The following is a 23498-nucleotide window of genomic DNA, read 5'->3' as shown; positions in this document are numbered from 1 at the left end:
GAGCAAAATGGTGATGGTGACAACATCTAGCTCACAAACCCTAGCAGCAACGAGTTCTCCATCTTCTTTTAGCGATGGAGACAAAGGTGTAGAGGATGGAGGCAACAACTTAGAGGGTGATGGCTTCCCTACTAAATTTGTTTGGCACTTGAAGGTGCGGAGGAGGAAAATGTTTGGGTGCATGAGGAGGTCATTCTTGCTATTAACTTGCCATCGGGATGGCACAACCCCTAGCGATAGTTTTCTCTCCTTATTCTTGCATTGGCAAATCTACCTCAGGTATTGCTGAGGATGAATTTTTTGAGGAAGATTTTTGGGCAAGTGATTTGGATAAAGAGGATGATGAACTTTTTTTGATATTCTTTTTGAGGCTTGTAGGGAGGCATAGGGGCATGAAGTTGTTGGGAAGAATGTGACAGAAATCCATGATGGTGCTCCATTTTCATGTTTGCTTAAGGGCTTTCTTCTCCCTCCATCTATCGAGGACATGTCTTTTGTTGAGAACGATATTGCTGCTTCTTGTCCTATCGTTGTTTCTGTTTCTTCATCTCCTATTTTGGAGGTTAAAAAATTTGTGGTTTGTGCATATTTAGTTCAGTTTGATTTATTTTTTTATGGTTTAGGGGTGGAGGTTGCTTCCCCACTTGATGTTCTTGCTTCATCTAGGGTTATTGAGGAACTTCATGGTGAGGCAGCTTGCCGAAAGGTTATGCCTATGAAGAAACTGTTGGGTGTTCCGAAGAGCATGATTGCCCTAGGGTTTCTATTATGGCTGAAGTGGAGGGGGCAGATTCAAATCCATACCCCTGCTTCTCTTATTACTGAATCATCAACTTTGCTTAGAAATTTGCTTCTTGTGAGATTCTACAACAATCGTCCCAACATTGAATTTGTCAAAAGATGGATGCTTCAGAGTTCAAAACTAAGAGGTCAGATTCAGGTAGTTGCAATGATGAATAATTTTTTCCTCTATTACTTTTCCAATCAGGAAGATTACCTAAGGATTCTTTTTGAAGGTCCTTGGTTTTTTTAGGGAAGAATAGCCTTTGTCTTAAAAATTGGTCTCTGGATTTTAATCCAATGAATGATAATAGTTTCAAGTTTCCTGTTTGTGTTAGATTGTTGGGGATGCCTTAGGAGTTCTACAATAAAAAAAATTTAATGAGTATTGCCAATACTTTTGGGCAATGGTGTGCTATATTAATCAGATCACAAAGTTAAAAAAGTGTTTGTTGTTTACTAGATTCTATGTGTTTGTGGAGAAAAACAAGGTGCTCCCTACTTGGATTACTTTATCTTCAAAATATGTATTTTGGGTGTAGCAGATTGAATTTGAAGACTGTCCTATTATTTGTCATTGTTCTTTTAAAGTGGGCTATACTACTGAGTTGTTCTAATAACAAAAAAATCATTTCATTTGGAGGAAAAAGGATCATACTCCTACTACTATCAAGGAGTCTTTTACTTTTTTTGATGAGGTGTAGAAGGAAGACAATAAAGGGAAATCTCTTGTCGAAAGTACGATGTTGAATTCCTCTTTTAAAATTTGGGGCTGGAAGAGGATTCTGCCTGTGTTCTAATAGATTTTTCTTGTTCAAAGGAAAGAGGTTTAGAGGACAAGGATCCTTTTACTGTGGTTAAACAAAAATTGTTGGAATAATTCTATAAACCACCTTGATCTTGGGTTTGTAGTTTGAAAGGTTTTGTAGTGTTCTATCCCATGTAGTTTCTTTGTTGTTCTTTGGCTGTCCTTTGCTGTCTTGCTGTTTTTATTGCTAAATGTTTTCACTCATAAAAGGGTCAGGGCCCTTTAAAAATCCATGCTTGCTTAATCAAAATCAAAGATATCATCTCATAGATCTCTGGCTGTTTAACTCTCTTGGATTGACACTCTCATCCTTTGTAGATATATATGTTGGGTCATATGGTGGCCATCTTTTGGCCTGTTTAATCATAGTTGTTGTATCTAGTAGTAGCCTATAATACCTTCAGTGAAGGAAAGGAATATCTAACAAAATATGCTTTAGTTTTTAACCATGTATATATTATTTCTCCAGGGAGACTAGTCATTGCCTATCTAAAATTGCTAGTGTATTCTAGAATTTCATTTAGCTATTACCTACTGAAGTTCAAATCATGTTAAAATGAATCGCATTTGTTAGGAAACATAAGTCACCTCAAGCCTCCAGGCATGAGTTCTCATCTAAAGTAATTCCCGTCTTTCAAAAATTTACAAAGTTATTTTATTTTTTCTTTATCATAGAGGAATTTTTACATTTCAGTGACAGAACTTCACGGAAATTGTGGGAAAAATGGATCAAATTTAATGAAGAATAATGTTATTCTGTACTTCCGTCAGTTATGGATAGCAGAAAAACATTCATTTGTTTCTGCTTAAAGAGGAGTTTGATGGTGCTGGGAAATACAGCAGATATAAATGTTTCTGATGTATATTGGTGATTGGAACAAGAGGGGATGTTCAATAAGGGGTAAAATCCAAAGTGTGGGTGTTTTTTTACTTTGCTGTTGAGTTTGGAATTTGGCTCAGTTAGCAAATGTCTGATGTATTGCCATTGACCAAGGGACCACCACTACCAAAGGATAGCATGGCTTATGGAATTCTGTATTTTTGTTTATGATACATATTTTCCTGTCACTGGTTATGAATCAGATATACTCATTTTGAAGAGACGCGTGTATTATTGATATATATAAACTCAATGGTCTGTTTCTATTTAGTAATATACATTTTTTTTACTGTCTCGTTTTTTTCATTTTAGAGTATAAATATCCACTGAACTTTCCAGATTAGCATAGTGTAAAAGCGTGATGGCAATACAAAATATAATGTGTGACATGTTTCAAAATATCATGAAGAAGAAAATCAGTGTAATTTTTTAACTGAGTTATGTATATTATTTATCAATCCTTTTCTGAAAATATTCAGGCTTGGACAAGCATCTTCAAGATCATCAAATGATAAAAAGAAGGATAGTTCTTATCACATGCATCATCATAGGAGAACCAGCAGTGCACTTACTGCAAGCCTTGCAACTCTTGCTGATCAGTATAGGAACCTAGCAGTGGAATGCTTGCGTGTTCTAAGAATTGAAATGCAGTTGGAGACACTCTTTCATTTGCAGGTTGGTCATTTCCCTTGTAAAGGAAGTTTGGATATGGCATTTTTCCCATTGTTGTAATTAGCCCTGCTTTTATTTTATTTGAGAATTGAAAACTCACTACAAAAGGAGTCGCATGTAGGCAAAATTCTTATGTTAGATTTTCTTTCATGATGTTTGATGCAGGATATGGCAAATAGAGATTATACAGAGGATCAAGATGCAGAAGAGCCAGAGGACTTCATTATTTCCCTAACAACACAGGTTGGCTAGTTTATGATCTACCATGGTTATTCGTTTATATATATTTTTCTTTTACAACTGAGTTTTTTAATACCATTCTTGTACACAATTATAATACATAATTTCATTATTTCTATCTTTAAATTTTCCAATTCCCTTAAATTGCAATTTGACTTATTTGCCTGTTCCTTTAACATAGAATGTACTTTTTTATTGCTGGTCCTCAAAGCATCTTTGATTTTTACCTTAAGATCTGTATGGGTATATGTGAACGGTATCATGTTTGCTATGAGACATCCTGGTATGTATCATGATAACTTTCAAAGCTGGTTCTTGAGCATTGCCAGATATTTTTGCAAGCATTTATTGACTTAATCAAATACTGTCAAGCTGTGAACTATTGCTTCCCAAAGCACAAAGCTTCTTGACTTTAATTTGTAATATAGCTGAGAAACCAAGGAACAGGTGGAGGAAACACAAATTTTCTGGGAACTCTGGATGTGAAATGCGTAGAAACAGCCATACAAAAAATACTACTTAAATAAAAGTTATGTATAAACAAAAATAAATGTAATATCCAAGTTTTGTGAATAAAAAATCCAGAATCACATGTAAACAAATAGAAACACAATATCCGTAAGTTTTCAAATCTATACTTTATATGTCTGAAATATTTCATACTATCATAATCTATGTTGCTGGAAAATTAGATACCCTGGTAGTTTCATAGTCTATGAAAGTACTTTAGGCTCTAATACTGGTCTTGATACAGAGTTAGATCCATTTCTAGGAACATCTTTCAATTTAAAGAGTATTTCTAGGATGAATCTGTGGGCCCACATAAGTCAAGGTTCAGGAAAACACACCAAAAAATACAAAAAGGTAGTTATCCCTAAACTATTTTGCCCACAATCCCCCTGTCAAGCTAACCCTCGTCACTGTAAATTCCAACAGAATCACATTACAAAAGAACAAACACACCACTCAATTTATTCCTACAAGCTATGTCAGTGCTTATGCTGTAGCTACCTCAACACTCACAATTGTTACTATTGTTGTTGCAATTACTTTACTTGTCCTACTCATTGCTCCCTCGCTCATCACAATGTTCCATTACAGCAAGGAACCTGATTTATCTGGCAAGTTCAAAGTTTCAAATTGATTCTTAAACAATTTCTCAAATGAATATGATAAGCAGTTTGGCTAATTGTTGACTATAGTATGATGAATTTTGAAGATATTATTTATAAATATACTGATATTATAGGGTATGTGGTTGGATCCGTGTCCAGTTCATACCCACTCCGGACCTGGAACTGGTATGCAAAGGGATATTTTAACAATGAACCCACCCTTTTTCTTTTTTATCTTTTTTAGATTCTGACTTTACATTTATCTGTGACTGGACTATAGACAATAGAATCAGGTGTACAGTGAGTGGACAGATTGTCAGCTGCTGGTTCACAGACCTCAATTTGCACAGGCTGTGTCTGGATATTTTCCCTAAGCTCTGCCAATTCACCCCACATTGTAGACAGTTTCTTTATGGGAGCAAAAATCTCCTCATGTATGGCTAAGCAAAACTTGTAGTAGTTATTCTTGTTTGCAAAATTCCAGATGTCTTTGATCAATTTTTTAATTTTTGTTTCTTCCTGTTCACACTTTATCTTCAGTTCACACTCACAATTTTTACACAGCATTCATATTGTGCAGAACTATATATTTACAATAGGTTAAAGATTTGGGTGAAATATATTACAAAATTTATAATATGACTTAATATTTTATAAATAAATGAACTATATATTAAATTATTAAACATGCAATATTAGTCTTATTATTAGTAGTTGTTGTTTTTTTAAAGGGTAAACACTTTTGATCCAAAGCTTTGAATCGACGAGGTTACAAATAGAGGACCTCATCTCCATTTAAACATTCAACAATACCATCCTAGTGATTAGTCTTATTATTAGTTAATACTCTACGTTACCCCAAGTTTCCGGGATGGGGGGACGGGGGGACGGGGGGACGAGTTTCCGGGACGGCAATTTTTTTTGCCAAATTTGGGGACGGGGGGGACGGCAAAGGGGACGGCTATATAAAATATAGAGAAAATTTAAAATATATAGGAAAATTCCAAATGTTCATATGAAAACATGGATAAAGCATGCATCTATACATTATATTCATATGAAAACATGGATATAGCATGTGTATGATACTATGAAAACATTTTAGAATGCAAACATCGAACATACAACATTATCAATAGACTCAATACTCAATATGCACTCATAATTCAGAATTTCAATTCATTCACATTGTCAATATGCATATCATAATAGATATTAAAGAAATAACATACAAAATGCCCAAAGGCCACACTACTGCCATATTGTTTCATTGTCAATTGCGATATGGAAATCAAAATAGTACTAAGTAAATACTAAAAAGCAAAGTATAATGTTTATTATTTAATATTTTATTATTTAATTTATTTTCTATTTATAAATTTTAAAATTTATAATATGAATTAATTTAAAATTATAAATATTTGATATGATTTAATAAATTTAATGTTGCCTTTTAATTTTTGATAGAGGGCCCATGTTAGAAAAATAATAAAATATAGATAGTCGTATTTTGATTTCATAACTATTCAAATTCAATAATAAAAAAATTGATAGTCGTTTTTTAAATTTTTGTAATGTCCCCACTTTGAAATAGAATTTAATAATAAATGATAATAATAAAATTAAAACATTAAAAACTAAATTAAAATATAAAATAATATAATTAAATGTGATTAATTAAAATTTAATAAAGTTAATGAAAAGTCAAAAGAGATGAAAGAAAAAGTTGCGACTCCCTCAACAATGAGATATAAAAGGGAGAAAAGAACCTCATTTGAGAGGGGGTATAATTTGGAAATGAGAAGTGCAGATCTGATTTAAATAATAAGTGCACATCTGATTATGGAAGGTTGTGTCCCTTTCAAAGGGTAGAAATAATGAAGAGTTGCACTCTTTCAAAGGGTGCTAATGGTGAAAGGGTGTGTCTCTTGCCAAAGGGCATACATGATGAACAGGTGTGACCTCTCCCTCAAATTGAGAGATATAAAGGGAAGGAATCAAAAGCATCTAGTGACATCACCATTGATCAGATCAGATCAGAATTATTGTTAAGTTACAGGCAGTAACATTTGTGTTCTTGGTGGTATGCATGGGGATAGTGCTAACAGTGATAGCCACGTTGGAAGCAAAAACCGTGGAAGGAGTAAAGCGTACCCAGCATATCCAGGATACACCACCGGCAAGTGAACGGTAAGTGGTTTGCCCTAAACCGTAGGAAATACTTCATGAATAATGCCATGGAATTCGAATCATACTGCAAGATAAATTAAAGCAAAATAGCCAATAAATAACAAAGATACATTCTAAATCAATATATCAGAGATGCATTTAGAATCAATGTTGCATAGATACATTCAGAATTAGCATAATAGAGATGCACTCAGAATTGTAACGACACTTCTAGAGACAGAGATATACTCAAGATTATAATATAATAGTGATATATTAGTGATGTTAAATAACAATTACCATAAGATTGTAGAGATACACTCAAAATTAAAACAGAGGAAATAGAGATTGCTTCAGAGGTAATTTACAGAGCTAGGGATCATTGATGCATTTCAAAGCAGAATTATATTTAAGTCCCTGATAATGTCTACGATGATTGCTCCCTTTAAAGGAGCCATAGAGACCAGAGGGCAAAATTGAATGCCAAGATTCCAAGAGGAATCCAGAGAGAGATTCATAGGGAATATCTTAGAGACAATATATATATATATTGTAGAGGTTAACCATATGCATATGTTAGAAATAGAGAAGCTTGAGCAGGGGTGGGATCTCTGCCAAGCTTTGAGAACATTAATGATTTCACTCATTAATAGAGATCCCAAATAGAGACCTTAGGAGGATGACATCCTGGGTTGCTCCTAACTGAGAAATATTTCTCAATAGAGGGTTGGGTCAATCCAGGTAAGGTCCAACTGAGTATTGTATCCTTTTTTATAGATAACAATAAATCAGTTAACATTATTTGTTAAATATGTAGAATAACGTATAGCATTCTTTCTTGTATAATTGCACAAATAAATATATATGTTTAATTATCTTTCATATTGTTTGTTTGCAGGACTTGAACGCCAAATAATCCAATCCCCAACTGGGAACATTACAATTTTTTCAATATAGAGGGCCCATATTAGAAAAAATTGAAAATACGACTTTTTTTTAATATTTTTCCCTAGCTCTAGATGTGGGGGACGTCCCGCCATCCCCAGCCATCCCCAGCCATCCCCAATCCATCCCCAGCCATCCCCCCGTCCCGGGGACGTCCCCTCAAAATTCTGACAATTTGAGGACAGGGCGGGGGGGGGGGGGGGGACGTCCCCTGGCCGTCCCCAAGTCCCCGAAATGTCCTCGGGACTGGGACGGGGGTTTTCAGGTAGGGGACGTGTCCCCGGGTTTCATAGGACTTAATACATATACAATTGAAGATATTAAATCTCTATACATGCTAAATCATATATATATTAAATTTTTTGTATGGACAAACTCAAAAGTTAAAACAAACCCTAGCCAAAAAAAGGAGGTCACTATATCCACACACTGAACCACTGAACAAAAATCCGAACCAAAGTCCGAGCTAGTAACATTGCATGATGTTTCAAGATTGTTTTTGGAAACAGCTCCATGTTTCCAGAACAGATCTTCTGAGTTTCAAGACTAAATTACGAACCTGGAACAGGATCGTAACCTAAAAATTCCTACAGCATGGCCATATACACAATCTGCTTGTAATGTCATTGGCTATTTCAGATTATTTAAGTTCCTTAACTGAATGCAAAAATAAATTTATTTTTATTTGCCTTTGGTTCAATTACAATGGTGCATTACATGCAGAATTATAACTCTTAAGGATTCTAATTTGGGATGGACAATATTGCTATGTTACACTGGAACTTTCTTGCTGATTTTAAACAATGTAAATTACTAAATTGCAAATTTAAACAAATCACAGGCATTGTTGTTGGAATCCAAGAACACTAAGAGGGGGGGGTGAATCAATGTTCTCCCGGTATGATTAATTTTAACCTTATTAGCACAACAACTTGGCAACCGGTATGCATAAAAGCAAATAACAATAAGCAATAATGCAACCACAAAGATGAACACCATAACACCACAGATTTGTACGTGGAAAACCTCAAAGAGGAAAAACCACAGTGGGATTGGAGACCCACAATATCTATCCACTGATCAGATGAATAAATTGTTAAGTTTGGATCAGATTTATAAATTTGGTATTTTTCAAACTTATTGTTACTTTAACTTAGAATGAATTCAATTCGACTTATACAAGGTAGGAATTGAGTCTGAATATTATATTTGATGTTCAACGTTTATATAGATATAATCACAATCTCAAATGAACTAGGTTTCAATACCAATGTTCACATATTGTAGAGTATATTAATGATCTTGATTTCGATATTAATATCTACGTACTGATTCTCACAACCTGCTCTTGTAATCTTCGTTGTGTCACCTCCAACCGAATTTTATCAAATATATATATATATATATATATATATATATATATGCCGGAAGACAATAGAAGAGATGTGACTCTACGTGAAGAGTCTTGAGGCCAAACCGATTTATAATTTAATCGATTCAATTATAATCGGTTATGCTTTAACCAATGATTAATAAATGAATTGATAACTAATCGATTGTAGAATAATGCGATAATAGAAGCATTTTAATGATGATGATTCGGTTTGACCATTGATTGGGTTAACTAAAGTTATGACTAATATCATCAACCATCTACAGATATAGATATCGCCGAATATGATTTATATATATATTGGTCACAAACTGTTATATTGTATCCCGACTGTACTTCGATGATCTGCAATTGTATAACCTTTATATATATCCATCTACAATGATCGTATCATCTTTGATATATGATACTCAAGGGTTTTCATTAATCAATTCCATTATGATCGGTTGATTAACTTGACACTAACAATTATAGATTAATAGATCGGTTTATTATAACTGATGTGCTTTAAGCAATTTAACCAATGTGATGATCGAACAACAGATTATGTAAATCTAACTTGATAATGGAGTCAAGTCAATTGTCATCAATTGGCATTAATTCGAAATCGCTGCTTTTTATGGGGTTTAATGATATTGAAAACTATTACTCGTAATTGTCTAAGGCCAAAGGCCAATAAGACAATTATGGTGTCTCAATCAGTCCTCAAGAATTATGACTAAAGCTACCTTATCATCAACACTCCCTCTTAGCTAGGGAGGAATTCTTCTTATCCTTTATAAGTTATATCATCTTCGTTGTGATGATTTTCCACAATAGCCACATGTATATGTGGAAGAGAAAGATATCACCTCACTGTGATATCAAGTGCTATGGCATGTCCACGGATATCATGTCACATGATATCCACCATAAATCTCTTAATGTAATACCCACCATTATGGCTTGTCCACGGATATCACATCTCATGATATCCACTTAATACCCACCATTATGGCTTGTCCACAGATATCACATCTCATGATATCCACCATTATGGCATATTCAAGGATATTACTTCATGGCATGTCCACGGATATTACGTCACATAATATCCACCATGAATATCTCTTTATGTAACACCCACCATCATGGCTTATCCACGGATATCAGGTCTCATGATATCCACCATTATGGTATATCCATAGATAATTACTTCTAGAGATATCAACCATCATGACATATCCATAGATATCATGTCTCATGATATCCATCATAATGGTGTGATCAATCAATATTGTAAAATCGTCACCTTACAATAATGATCAGATATACAAGTGTTTATCATTGAGAGATCATCACCTCACAATGATATCCACCATGGCTCATCCAGAGGGTGAACACAAGTACAAGAAAGTCATCACGGATTCTCTCACGAGATGTTTTCATGGAGTCACACACATGACATTAATCATGAACCATATCAGATTAATAAGTTGCATTAATAAGAGTTTACACTTTAAACATCTTATAATAAGAAAGAATACATTAGTATAATAAACAATACAACCAAACCAATGATGCTAAGACTTAATCTTAGCTAGGGCTACATTTTCCACCATACCAAGCTTATCTCGAAAGTACACAAACTTTATTTTGGAGAGAAGCTTGGTGAGAATGTTTGTCGTCAATTCATAAGTACTAATGTTTCTTAACTGTATAACATAACTTTCCACATGCTTTGACCTTTCATGAAATACAAGGTTGGAGTCTGCATCACTCTTGGTGTATTCCAAGCTCATCAATTATTCATCTATCCAGAAATATCATGACTTAGGAGTCAGCATAAAGGGCCTTTCAGTCTACATGGGACTCCATCCCATGAGTCATAATCTTTTGACTGATCACTAGAGAAATCATCTCGACATAGTTCACTCCCTCTGAATCAATATGACCAAGATTCTCGGATATCAATCGAAGCATATCTTCTTAGTTTCTCCCTCTGTCACGGAAGCATCCCTTGCTCACATGGACCCAATAATAGAAGATATCTTGCTTCAAGAGACTCATTTTCTAGTATGATCCTCATATGTCTGAAAGTGCAAGATCCAAAATCACAATGGAACTATTGTCATAAGATCGAGCCCTAGACAGGAATGTGACCGTCCTGAGATTTAGAACAAAATCCCCTAGCAGTATGCCCCCTCTCACTTGGAGAGCCCTCTTGTCTCAACTTTGCTTTGTAACCCTATATGTCATCATCCCTTGTACGAATGTCTCAATAATTACCTCCAATGGACTATTGCACTTTAGCAGGTAAATATAAAAAAAAAAATGGAAATGTAAAATCTCAGAATCTCCACTGAAGTCCCCTGCATGTTCCTCCTAAATTTCAATCTCCACATCACAAATAGAGCTTTAAAAAACACTATAGCCTGAAAACCAACAACTTGTGGTTCTAAAGATGTCTTGTATGTAAGGCACAAGTTTCTCATAGTAAATTGAAGAAATTTAAACATAAGATATCTAGCTGCGGCTTGTCGTAAACAGACATTTGTTGACAATGTTGATTCACAAAAGAAACGCATAATGTAATTTCATGAATTAATAACTAGATATGGAATTCATGTACATTATTCAACCATAAAAAATAAAATCAAAACTTATCTCCTTCAAGTCAGAATATGAATCCATCTGAATCCTTTTGTGGAAGAGTTTCACCAACATCTGCAATGGAAGCTTGAGGCATAGTCCTGGTTGGACATTGCATCGCATGGTGACCATTTTTGTCACATCTAAAGCATTGGATTTCTGAAATATCCTTCCTTCTTTTGAATGTAGAAGTACCATTGGATTCCTTATCTTTCTTCCTTTTGAAATATCCTTTCTTACCTTTCATCTTTGAGGAGTGCGAGGCAAGAACATGAATATCTTCATTTATGGAGCTTTGGCCAATGCCTCTTATAGCCAATCTTGACTCTTATTGAATGCAGTTTGTCTTCAATCGATCAAATTTAGGGAGTTTTGGTCTTGCGCTTAACCCTTGAATAAATGGCTCCCATGAAGAAGGGAGACCATTGAGTGCCAACATGGATAACTCTTTGCTCTCTATGGTGTGACCAATGGTAGAGAGTTGATCTCTCAATCCTATAATCCTCATGAAGTATGATGTGATGGTTTCGCCTTCAGTCATTTTGACATGGTGAAGTTGTTGCTTTAGTGCAAGAGCTCGGCTTGTGTTGTTTATCTCATACATGTTTTCTAATGATTTGAACATGTCATGTGTTGTCTCCAACTTGGAGATGATTGGCACAATATGGTCTTTAACCGAGTCAACCAACATCTTCATGGCTTTATTATTCTTTCTCTTCCATTGAAGCTTCTCATCTTCCTCGTTTGGTTCCGGTATGAATTTCTTCACAAATTCATCTAATTCGTTTTCACCCAAGGCAAGCATGATTCTAAACTTCCAAGACACGAAGTTTAATGCTCCTTCAAGTCTGTCTTCAACTCTAATCCCATTCACCATCCTCATGTTGATAGGAGTAGTTGAATTTGAAGACAATAGTATTTAGAGGGTGGACTTGTCTTCATAAATCTGATCTGATCTTTTCCTTATGCTAGCTCTGATACCATGTTAAGTTTGGATCAGATTTATAAATTTGGTATTTTTCAAACTTATTGTTACTTTAACTTAGAATGAATTCAATTCGACTTATACAAGGTAGGAATTGAGTCTGAATATTATATTTGATGTTCAACGTTTATATAGATATAATCACAATCTCAAATGATCTAGGTTTCAATACCAATGTTCACTTATTGCAGAGTATATTAATGATCTTGATTTCGATATTAATATCCACGTACTGATTCTCACGACCGGCTCTTGTAATCTTCGTTGTGCCACCTCCAACCGAATTTTATCAAATATATATATATATATGATGCCAGAAGACAATAGAGGAGATGCGACTCTACGTGAAGAGTCTTGAGGCCAAACTGATTCATAATTTAATCGATTCAATTATAATCGGTTATGCTTTAACCAATAAATAACAAATGAATCAATAACTAATCGATTGTAGAATAATGCGATAATAGAAGCAGGTTAATGATGATGATTCAGTTTGACCATTGATCGGGTTAACTAAAGTTATGATTAATATCATTAACCATCTGCAGATATAGATATCGCCGAATATGATTTATATATATATTGGTCACAAACTATTATATTGTATCCCGACTGCACTTCGATGATCTGCAATTGTATAACCTTTATATATATCCATCTTCAATGATTGTATCATCTTTGATATATGATACTCAAGGGTTTTCATTAATCAATTCCATTATGATCGGTTGATTAACTTGACACTAACAATTATAGATTAATAGATCGGTTTATTATAACTGATGTGCTTTAAGCAATTTAACCAATGTGATGATCGAACAACAGATTATGTAAATCTAACTTGATAATGGAGTCAAGTCGATTGTCATCAATTGGCATTAATTCGAAATCGCTGCTTTTTATGGGGTTTAATGATATTGATAACTATTACTCGTAATTGTCTAAGGCCAAAGGCCAATAAGACAATTATGGTGTCTCAATCAGTCCTCAAGAATTATGACTGAAGCTACCTTATCGTCAACATAAATATTACATATAAGGGGCCTGCACATGCAAGAAGGCACACTGCCTAGAGCGCACTGCTCATCACAAAAGGAGCCTCACTGACTACAAGAAATCTTCGGACTACAATCTGGAAAGAAGATTTAACTGCAAGAATAGCATCTCTTATGCCTGAGTACAGTTCCGGTTAAGCTCAATACTGGAGGTCTGAAACCTCTTACACAAACCCAATTCGATCACCTATGATCGACCAAATCTTCTACATATGATTACAACTTTATTCGCACACAGATAATCGCATAACCATCCATCCGTGATCTACAAAGAGATCTTACATCATATTTATACAAACCCAGGACCTAAACGATTAGGTCGGCCACCTAAAAGATAATACAATAAATCCATTACATAAACCCTCAAACCAATGATAACCCAAGTCGGCCTAAGACCGAAACAACATTAACCAAACAATAAATCTGTAATGTCCCTTACTAGATTTAGGCTTGTTTTAACCATAATTAAGCTATTTCAATATACTTATGACTTAAACTAGGTTGATTAGGAGACATATCTATTTGAACGTGGAATCGGTGATATTCCATAGTTCAATCGATCAATTAGCTACTAAGTAAATTGTTCATCTACCCCAATAGATAATTAACTCTATCATACTAAATAATTAATTTTATTCTGATTCATTATAAATCATTTACATATTTATTAATTAACAACTGTATAAATTATTATGCATTACTGCAGATTAATTTCTAAGAGAATATTATAATAATTATAACTATTATAGTAATATCTATATATATAACTATTGTATTACTATCTACATTTATATTATTATTAAATTCTGCATAAGAATATTATCGGACTTCATATATTAAGCAAACATATTAAGCACGTCCCATGCATACCACCAAGAACAAGGATGTTACTGACTGTAATTAATAATAGTTCTGATCTGATCTGTATAGTTCTTTTGTCTTTTTATTCTGCTGTTCGATTCATTTATTCCCGTCTAAATTATATTTTTTCAGAATTGTATTATTCTCTATATCCTCCTTACTTGGGACCGAAATCTGAATATATACATATACTCTTCCTTACCTTTTCATGAAGAGTCAAGTCCCTTCTAACTTTTCTTTTTATAAATGCATCGCTGCTATTCATAACTATTAGTTAAAAAATGATTCATAGAATGATTTGTAATTATCAGCGCATAGGAGAAAAGCAACTTCAATCTTATGCGATTTATGTTTTGACCACGATAAGTATATTTTCTTTGTTTTTATTGAAGATCTTAGACTTTGGTTTTTGGTTACCACCGATCTTCAACCAACTTTGACCATGTTAAGACTCTTAAGACGTGGCTTTCCACTGTTTCCATGTCAGTTTTGACAGTCTTTGTATCCACCGTAGAAAGTGAAGAGGAATCTTATTTATATGAATATCTTTTAAATATTATGAAATATATTATTATTTGTTTTTGTCACCTATATTTATCACTTAGTTTGACCACTGTTTGCTGTTGTCACTATACAGTATACTGATTTTATCACCGCATATATATTACTGCATATGTATGTGTAAGGCATCCTCGGAACATAGTAAGCATACAATCTTCTTTGTCATCAATGTCAATTTTTCCATCAAATTATGTTTACAATATAATATTAATTTATTTTTTATTTGAATATTTCAAGATATTACTAGTAATAAACATTAATAAATATTAATTAAATAAATAAATAAATTTCAAATAATCATTATTTGGTAATTATTATATTAATTAATAACAATAATTGATATATATATATATATATGACAATCAAGGAGGGGACATGACAAAATCCAACCGGTAACGCATCGGGAGCATCCACCAACACGTTACATAAACCGGTCCATAACCTAACAGAATAACACTGGACCTAAAATAGGTCGCCATAAGCCAAATGCAACACCACCGATCAACTGGAACACAAACACGATAACCATCAGCATCGTGAGAACCTTCTAGAAGCCGCACCAACACCACTTATTGAATCCATCAAAAGATCTTCAACAAAGCTTTGCCGGTAAAACTCTTACCGGTAACCAAAAGGCTTACTAGAACATATGATAGCTTCCAGATCACCAAATCCCGAACCAACTGAATGTGACACGCACATGAATGACCGAACCAAACCAATTCCACCAAACTGAACGCACCGGAGAATAATCTCTTGATCATCATCACAATCCAACCACTCTACCAGAACCCAGTAGAGATCCAAACAAGCTAGTGTTGACGTCAATGACAAACATCAATGCAACACATAATCAATACCTCCAAATTGCCAACAATTGCCTCATATATAATTTTCTAGTTTAGACCAAAACTATGAAATATAGAATATTTGATATTCATTTGTTTTTGTGCAATGTTTAAAAATAAATTTACCATGAAAACAATAGATGGATGCTTTGTGTCTGTGTGAGAGTGGTTGATTATATTCTGTTACAGGCTTTGAGCTAAGTAGGAATTATAGATGGATGCTTTGTTTTACAAATATTACACATGATCTATTTGACAAGGCAATGCTTTATGTCTAATAGATAACCAGGAGAGATGAAGAGATGGCTCCATATGTTTCAGAGGCAAAGCGAAACTACATCTTTGGTGGCATCTGTAGCATTTCATCAACTGGTTCCATTAAGGTTCTCTCTTTCTGATGAGATTTGCTTCCATGCTTGACATACTTCCAGATCATTTTTTACTTATGTCATATATATCATAATTTACCTTAACTCTATTTATATGGACTGTAATGAAGTTTTTTAAGTGTGGGGAACATTTGTTTTCTTTCAAGTTGTGCCTTTTTAAGCATAAAATAACATCTATGCACTGTATGCAGGCATTGAATGACATGAAATCCATAAATTTGTTTGGCATCCGCCAAATATGTCGAAACTGTATTGCACTGGAACAGGTATCTACATTTCTCTGTGTGGGTTCAATTCAGTGTGAATTACCTTACCATGGCCAGTTGCCTGGAAAAACTATTTTATTCATGATTGACTTTTCCATAGATAGATTGGGTTAGATCATAATAGCATAGAACAATGAACAGTCATTGACATTTTACAACAAGATTATGCATTGAAAATCAATATGTTTCACTTAATCCCTATTCTGTGAAAGTGAGTTTTCAACATACATATTAAACATATATTTTGATGGAATCTGCCTCTATGATTTTTTCATTACCATGCTTACACATGACTGAACTTTTTGAAAAAGCTGGGAATGTTCTTGGTGTTACATGTTTCACTACTTGTAGTGGGAACTCGAGCCAAGAACAAACTCAAAAATCACTTGAAAAGTTTGTTTACTCACCAGATAAGGGCAATTCAGACATGGAAGCTATCAAACATGGTTATAATCTTGACAAACTTGAGAAAATGTTATTTTGGAACTTAGAATAAATAAATATTAAATATTACATCATTGTAATAATTAACTATAATAATACACTTTATTGTTACTGTTAATAACTCTACATCATTGTAATAATTAACTATAATAATACACTTTATTGTTACTGTTAATAACTCTGCAGGTATTGGGTATTTAGTTGGCTCTTAACCTAGCAGTGCTTTGTATATTTTTTAATCTCTCATGAATAATAATCCGCCAATAGATTTTGCCCAATTTCTCTATGGTATTAGTGCATCCTCATGATCTTGTGCCATGAGAGAAAACTATGATTCCATGAGTTGTTCTGTGTGGGAGTGAGTAGATTGACAGTGAAGATTTGTGCGAAGGAATCCAAATACCTCATCCATATTACTGCAGAAAAATATGTTTTCCCTGCTGCCATTGTTGATTCCTTTCATTAGTGATTTTTCCCTGCAAGGAGATGCTGCCAGCAGGAGAAGAAAAGCAAACTGCTGCCAATGTCAAGAGATGCTGCCAGTATAGTCATTGTGCACTGTATTCTTGGTAATCACATGATGGATGCCAAATGCCCTCCTATGCTCGTGGATTTCTGATGGATGCTTTTTGCTTCTATCCCATGCATAACTAAATCTTGTTCCTTTGTCAGGCGAAAATATAAAGCATCAATGCAAATGCCTCATAACAACACAGAAATGTGAAGAAAGATATATGTGGGCATTCTGCTGTATGGAAGACAGCAAACTGCTGTTTGCAAGGTCAAAGTGCTGTCAAAGGAAAAAGAGGGAGGTGCTATTTGTGGGGAAAATGCCCCACAAAACCACAAAAAAATATGTATAGACCATGTGTGAGAAATAAAACATCAAAACCTGAAACCAAAGGTGCATTTTCCTTTTTTATTTATCCCACTGTCCTAAAGGTTCAAGAGAGATAAATTTTGTTTTAAAACCGGAAACAAAATTTTTGCAATTTTTTTTAATAGTTGGAAAAAAAAATAAAAGAAAAGTACATAAACAATATAGTTTTAAAAAAAAAGAGGGCAAAAAAGTATATTGAGTAGCTTTATTGCACTTGCAGACAATATTTTTGGGTCATAAATAAATTAAAAAATTTGAAACAAAATACAAGCTATTGACTTGTTATGTTTCGTAACAAAATTGCATTGTTAGGTATAAATGGTGCATCTGATTCACACTTACAACTTACAAGTAAAGTCATCATCACAAATTTCTGTATCCAACACCTCAAAAAACTAGAACAATGCTTGTCACAACAACCTTATAAATTGTTAGGATTAGGAAGAAATAGGTGTGCAAAAATTGTTTTGAAATTTTTTCATTCCATCACCTACCTATTCATCACTTTAGTTAGACATAAATCTTGACGGCTAGAAATTTCAAGTATATTGAGAAGTTACACCTGTGTACAAGGATTCCTTTATAAGAAAGTGTCATTGATAGGGCAGATGTTTTTTACTTTCCGTACCATGTGTTCTCTTTCACATACCTTACAGTCTCTCATGTACAACCCACATATAGAGGAGTAGTTTCTTCCACATATCAATGAATATATTTGAAGGATGAATATATAGAAATGTTTAGTATATTAAACTAGCTGTATAGAGAAAGGAGAACCTTTTGGAGAGATAAGGAGCCCTCGGATTCAAAAGATTGGCTTGAAATGCTTTGAAAATCATGCTTCCAAACTCGCGGTTGTTGAGGTGATAATTATTTAGCTCTGGAAACCAAAGTCCCAATTTAAGTTTGAAGATTTGTGGGTTATTGTTAGAAGTCACCAAACCAACACAAATTGGAGACGAGCAAAGAAGATTTGGCAAGGCCAATGAAAAGGCGAAATTGATCATTTTATTTGATGTTTCAAATGAGGTTCAACCTCACATCAAACAATAATGGCTAAAGAAGCTTGGGATTGTCTCAAAAGAGTTTATGGATCATAAAATCATAATCAAATCATTTGCAGAGTCGGTTACATTATTTGAAAACTAAGTTGTTTTGCTCTTCCCTTGGTGGTCTTGGTCTCATACCCATACCCAACCAGACCGAGTTTTAGTCTAGCAATGAGAGATACCAAGGCGCATCCATGCTGCCCCAACTGCTCTTGGGTCCTCCTAGACACTCCCACGCACTCCAGTGACCTACAAGCATGATTTTTATAAAAAAAAGTCAAAAACATAAAAAGTATTTTTTGCACATTTAAACCTAAAAAGTGCCTAAAACTCTAAGATGTGCCCATTATGTTTGTTGTTTGTTAAAAACAAACCTATTTTCACACAAACACATTCTTGTTTTGCCATTTTTGCATTTTGGAAGATTTCTGGTATATTTCAAAGGAGAATGATTGAAAATTGCAGAGGGATGAATCTAGCTTGCACAAAAGACATCCATTGATCTAAGGTAGTTTAATGAATTCTTTTAGTTTTGTAATAGAAATCTTCAAGTATTTTATGAATTTTGTCAAGTTTTTCAACTTCACTTGCTTGTGGTTCAAATGATGTAGAAATAGGTGATGACTTCAATCTAGATACCTTTGATGAAGATTGAAAGCCAAGATACAATTTTTTGGTTGTATTATTTTCAAATTTTGTAATTGTAATGATTTTCATTCGATTCTTGACCCTAGACTCTTGGACATTTATGATATATGACATAATATTGAAATTTTGAACTATCAATTGACAAGTAATGTTATCTTTAGCACTATCATTGATCAATAATGAAGTATCATAACGTCAAATATTCAAATTTCATTTTTATTATATGATATAATCATATATCAAATGTATTTTCAATTCTGTATATATTTTTTTATTTTTTGCATATATATAATACAGCCATTCCAAAGATTTCTTTTGCCATACTGGTATACTAGAACCAACAACTTAACTTGAAAATTCAAAATTGTGAAGGTTGGAATTTTTTGAGAAGAGTTGTAGAATTGAGGATGTTATTGCAAAGGTAAGAGACTGTGTCAAATGACTCTCTTGTACCCACCATCTTGAGAGCATTGCACCCTACCTTTTTTGTGTTTGTCACTTGTCTTAATGTGGCCAATAAAAAGCCATCATTTGAGGAGTTCATGAATTTGCTTCAACAAGAGGCAATTTATGATGACACTTCAAACTACCAAGACAATTAAGCCCTAACATATCAACAGAAGGGAAAGAAACCCAAGTGTCAAACTGGTCCATTAGGTTCATCAAGACCCAAACAAAATAATTCATTTGCACAGAAAATCAAGACTGATTTGGGGGAAGACAGGACAAACTCTAGGAATTTTCGTAGTATTCCTTTGCCAATGTGAATCAAGCTAGCAAAAGCCATGATAGAATTACCAAGGGGTTGAGAAGAAAAACTGACATTGGAAAAAAAAAAAGAAACAAGTGAATGTTGCTTTGGCAAGTGATAATGATGAAGAAATGTTTTTGTACTTTGCATAGACTCAAGCCTCAACTTTTGAAAGTCTTGTTTAGGACACTAATTTTGGTGCATCTAGACACATAATAGGAGAACAAGAGTAGTTCTATAACCTCATCCTATTGACTTTATAATGGCAAGTTTCACATTGTGATGGTACATCTTATGAAGTGCAAGATAGCAAGTATATTTGTCTAACACTCAAAAATCACAAATGTTGATGTATGAATGTTCTTTACATTCCAAGACTCATGAAGAATCTCTTATCAAGAAGTCAGCTACTAGAGTACAACTTGAAGGTTGAATGTGATGAATATAATGTTGAAAACCTATATAATTTGAGACAAGTAGCCATGGTGAAGTTCTAGCTTGTGCCTCAAGGGTCAATAAAATGAAGACAATGTCCTTGCAATAAAGACAAATTCATCTTCTATTAGTTGGCACAAAAAATTTGGTCATCCCAATTTGAGCTATCTTACATTGAGTAAACGAGACATATCACGAGGACTTCCCCACATGAAGAAAATAGTTCTTTGTTCCAACTATCTTATCAAGAAACAACATTGGGTGCTTTTCTCTACTACAAAACATGAGCCTCTAGGCCCCTAGATTTGGTGCATATTGGTTTGTATACCCATGACACTCAATCATAGTTATGCTGGTATTTTCAGCATCTTGAGGATGACTATAAAAGAGAATTGTGAATCTATGCTTGACTAGAAATGATCTCGTATTTGAAAAAATTCGAAGTATTTTGACCCCTCGTAGAAAGGTCATATAGTCACCCCCTCAAGGCCATCTACCCAGATCTAGGGGGAACTCACTAATAAGGAGTTCACAAATTACCTTAAAACACATGGGGATAAAAGGACAGTTTGACTAGAATATATATGCCTCAACAAAATGTAGTAGAGAGGCATAATCATTCCACCATAGAAATTGTGTGATGTATGTTAAAGGATGTAGAAATGGTTCTTGCATTCTAGGAAAAAGTGGTTCATACAACTACGTATTTGTTCAATCAAGCACCCACCAAAGTGCACAAAAACGTCACTCCTAAAGAAGCATGGATTGGGAAAAAGCCTTTCATTTCACATTTGTGTTTGGGTGTTCAACCTTCATTCACATCCCCAAGATGCAAAAGAAAAGTAGGATGAAAAGTCCTTGAAATGCATTTTTTCCTAAATACAATTTAAAATTGAAGGGATGTCAACTCTGGATCTACCTACAAAGAAGTTACACATAAGAAGAGATTTTTTGATGAGGAAAAAGGCTACAATACATCTTTCACCATCAATTGTAAGTCGCTAAACACCAAAAAATACTAAAATTGAAAATGAGGAACTTGATGATATTCATCATGCAAGAGAATCTTTAAAAGAGGTTTTGTTTCTGATGGAACTATCTCTACCTTTGTCCTCAAGTCTTGTGTACAAAATACTGAAGTGCTAATATACCACTTTGAAAGATGCAGATGTAGTTGCATACATGTTTAATTTTGTGTCAAAGACTTACAACAAGTCTCATGTGGAAGTGAATTTGGATTTTATGTGTACAATCATTTAAAATTCAAAACCAAAAACTGTAGAACGAGCTTGAATCACAACCTTGAAAAGATGCCATGGATGCATAATATTAGGCATTGATGAAGAATAACAATTGAGAACTTGTTGATCTTCTACCTTTCTATTAGTTGCAAATGGGTTTTCAAAATTAAATACAAAGAAAAGTGTAGCATTGGTATGTAAAAAGCTTAAATTGTGGCTAAAGGCTATGTACACGAAGACACACTAACTCTAAAAAACATTTGTTCCCACCACAAAGATCAAGACAATCTGAATGGTTGTGGCAATGACAATGCAGTTCAATTGGTAGGTTCATCATATAGATGTCAAGAGTGCCTTGAAATTTCAAACAAGTTTATATGACTAAACTGAAGTGTTATAAACTTATACCACACTAGGGTAGTAACAAAAAGTGTGCAAAGTGCAAACCAACAAGAAGCAAAATAAGCGAAAACGCTTCCTATCCTAAAATGCAAATTTTACATCTTTACAATTATAGAAAGGAGAAACGCATAGAAAACAAACAAATCATACCACAATATTGGTGTATTTGGGGAAAACTCTACTTTGAAACAGCCCAATGTATTATTTAGTAATCTATACACAGTTACAATACATTCATAGAGCAAGCCTTTATAGGAGCATCACCAACTGAAGATCTAGAGTATAGCATAACAATACCTACAAACTCACTATCTATACCTCCATCTCAAGAATCCTATAAATAGCAGTAGTACACAAAAGTAAAACCATCAATTGGTAATTACAAAACCATGAGCTAAAACAACCCAAAAAGTGGCACCCATATACCCGGTTAGAAAACCAATGCCAAAATCTCAAGATGTTCTCATAGGCTTAAAGTAGCATATTCCTTCCACTTGTCAATAGGGCATCATAATCCACTCACCAACTCAAATGTTCTATTTTGGCTTCATTATCTCCACTCAAAGATGTGTTATAATGTGTCATAATGTGCATCATAAGTTGGTCAACAAGTGTAGCTCTCTTTTATAGCTCTTTTTTATGTCCGATATGTGGGATTAGTAGATCTCATAGATCGCACACTTTCTTCTCTTTATGAATCAAATGAATCTTTAATTACTTTGATATAAATCAAACTCCTTTGGACTTGGCTCTTATGTTTATTGTTGCATTTAACTTTGCTTATTAATCAAAGTGCTACTTTAACAAGATGCAGTCACTGCTCTTAACAAATGTTTTGGCATCCCTTCAATCATGAGCACCACCTTAATATATATTACTACCTTTGATAATGTTACTTTATGTCTATACTAAATCACTGCTATTACTGTATTTCAATATGTGTTTGTTCTTTAACTCCCACCGTTGCTAAATGCCTTGTAATTGCTTCTAATAATTACAGCACTAGCTGAGTATTATAAAGTCGCCATTCCTTATAAATTCGCCAATCCT

At 34.0% G+C, this 23498-nt stretch overlaps 1 protein-coding gene across 1 annotated transcript in view; it reads left to right on the top strand.

Moving 5' to 3' along the window:
- The window catches only part of LOC131065853 (exocyst complex component SEC8), a 246086-nt gene that overhangs the window by 216412 nt on the left and 6176 nt on the right, over positions 1–23498 (top strand). Inside the window, exons 20-23 of the mRNA XM_058000496.2 lie at positions 2948–3143; positions 3306–3383; positions 16225–16326; positions 16524–16598. Of these exons, the coding sequence (XP_057856479.2) occupies positions 2948–3143; positions 3306–3383; positions 16225–16326; positions 16524–16598 (451 nt within the window). The remainder of the gene's footprint in view (positions 1–2947; positions 3144–3305; positions 3384–16224; positions 16327–16523; positions 16599–23498) is intronic.

The sequence above is a fragment of the Cryptomeria japonica genome, chromosome 6 (genome assembly GCF_030272615.1).
Source record: "Cryptomeria japonica chromosome 6, Sugi_1.0, whole genome shotgun sequence".
Taxonomy (NCBI): domain Eukaryota; kingdom Viridiplantae; phylum Streptophyta; class Pinopsida; order Cupressales; family Cupressaceae; genus Cryptomeria; species Cryptomeria japonica.
Note: the sequence above shows the minus strand (reverse complement) of the source record. Positions and strands in the feature narration are given on the sequence as shown.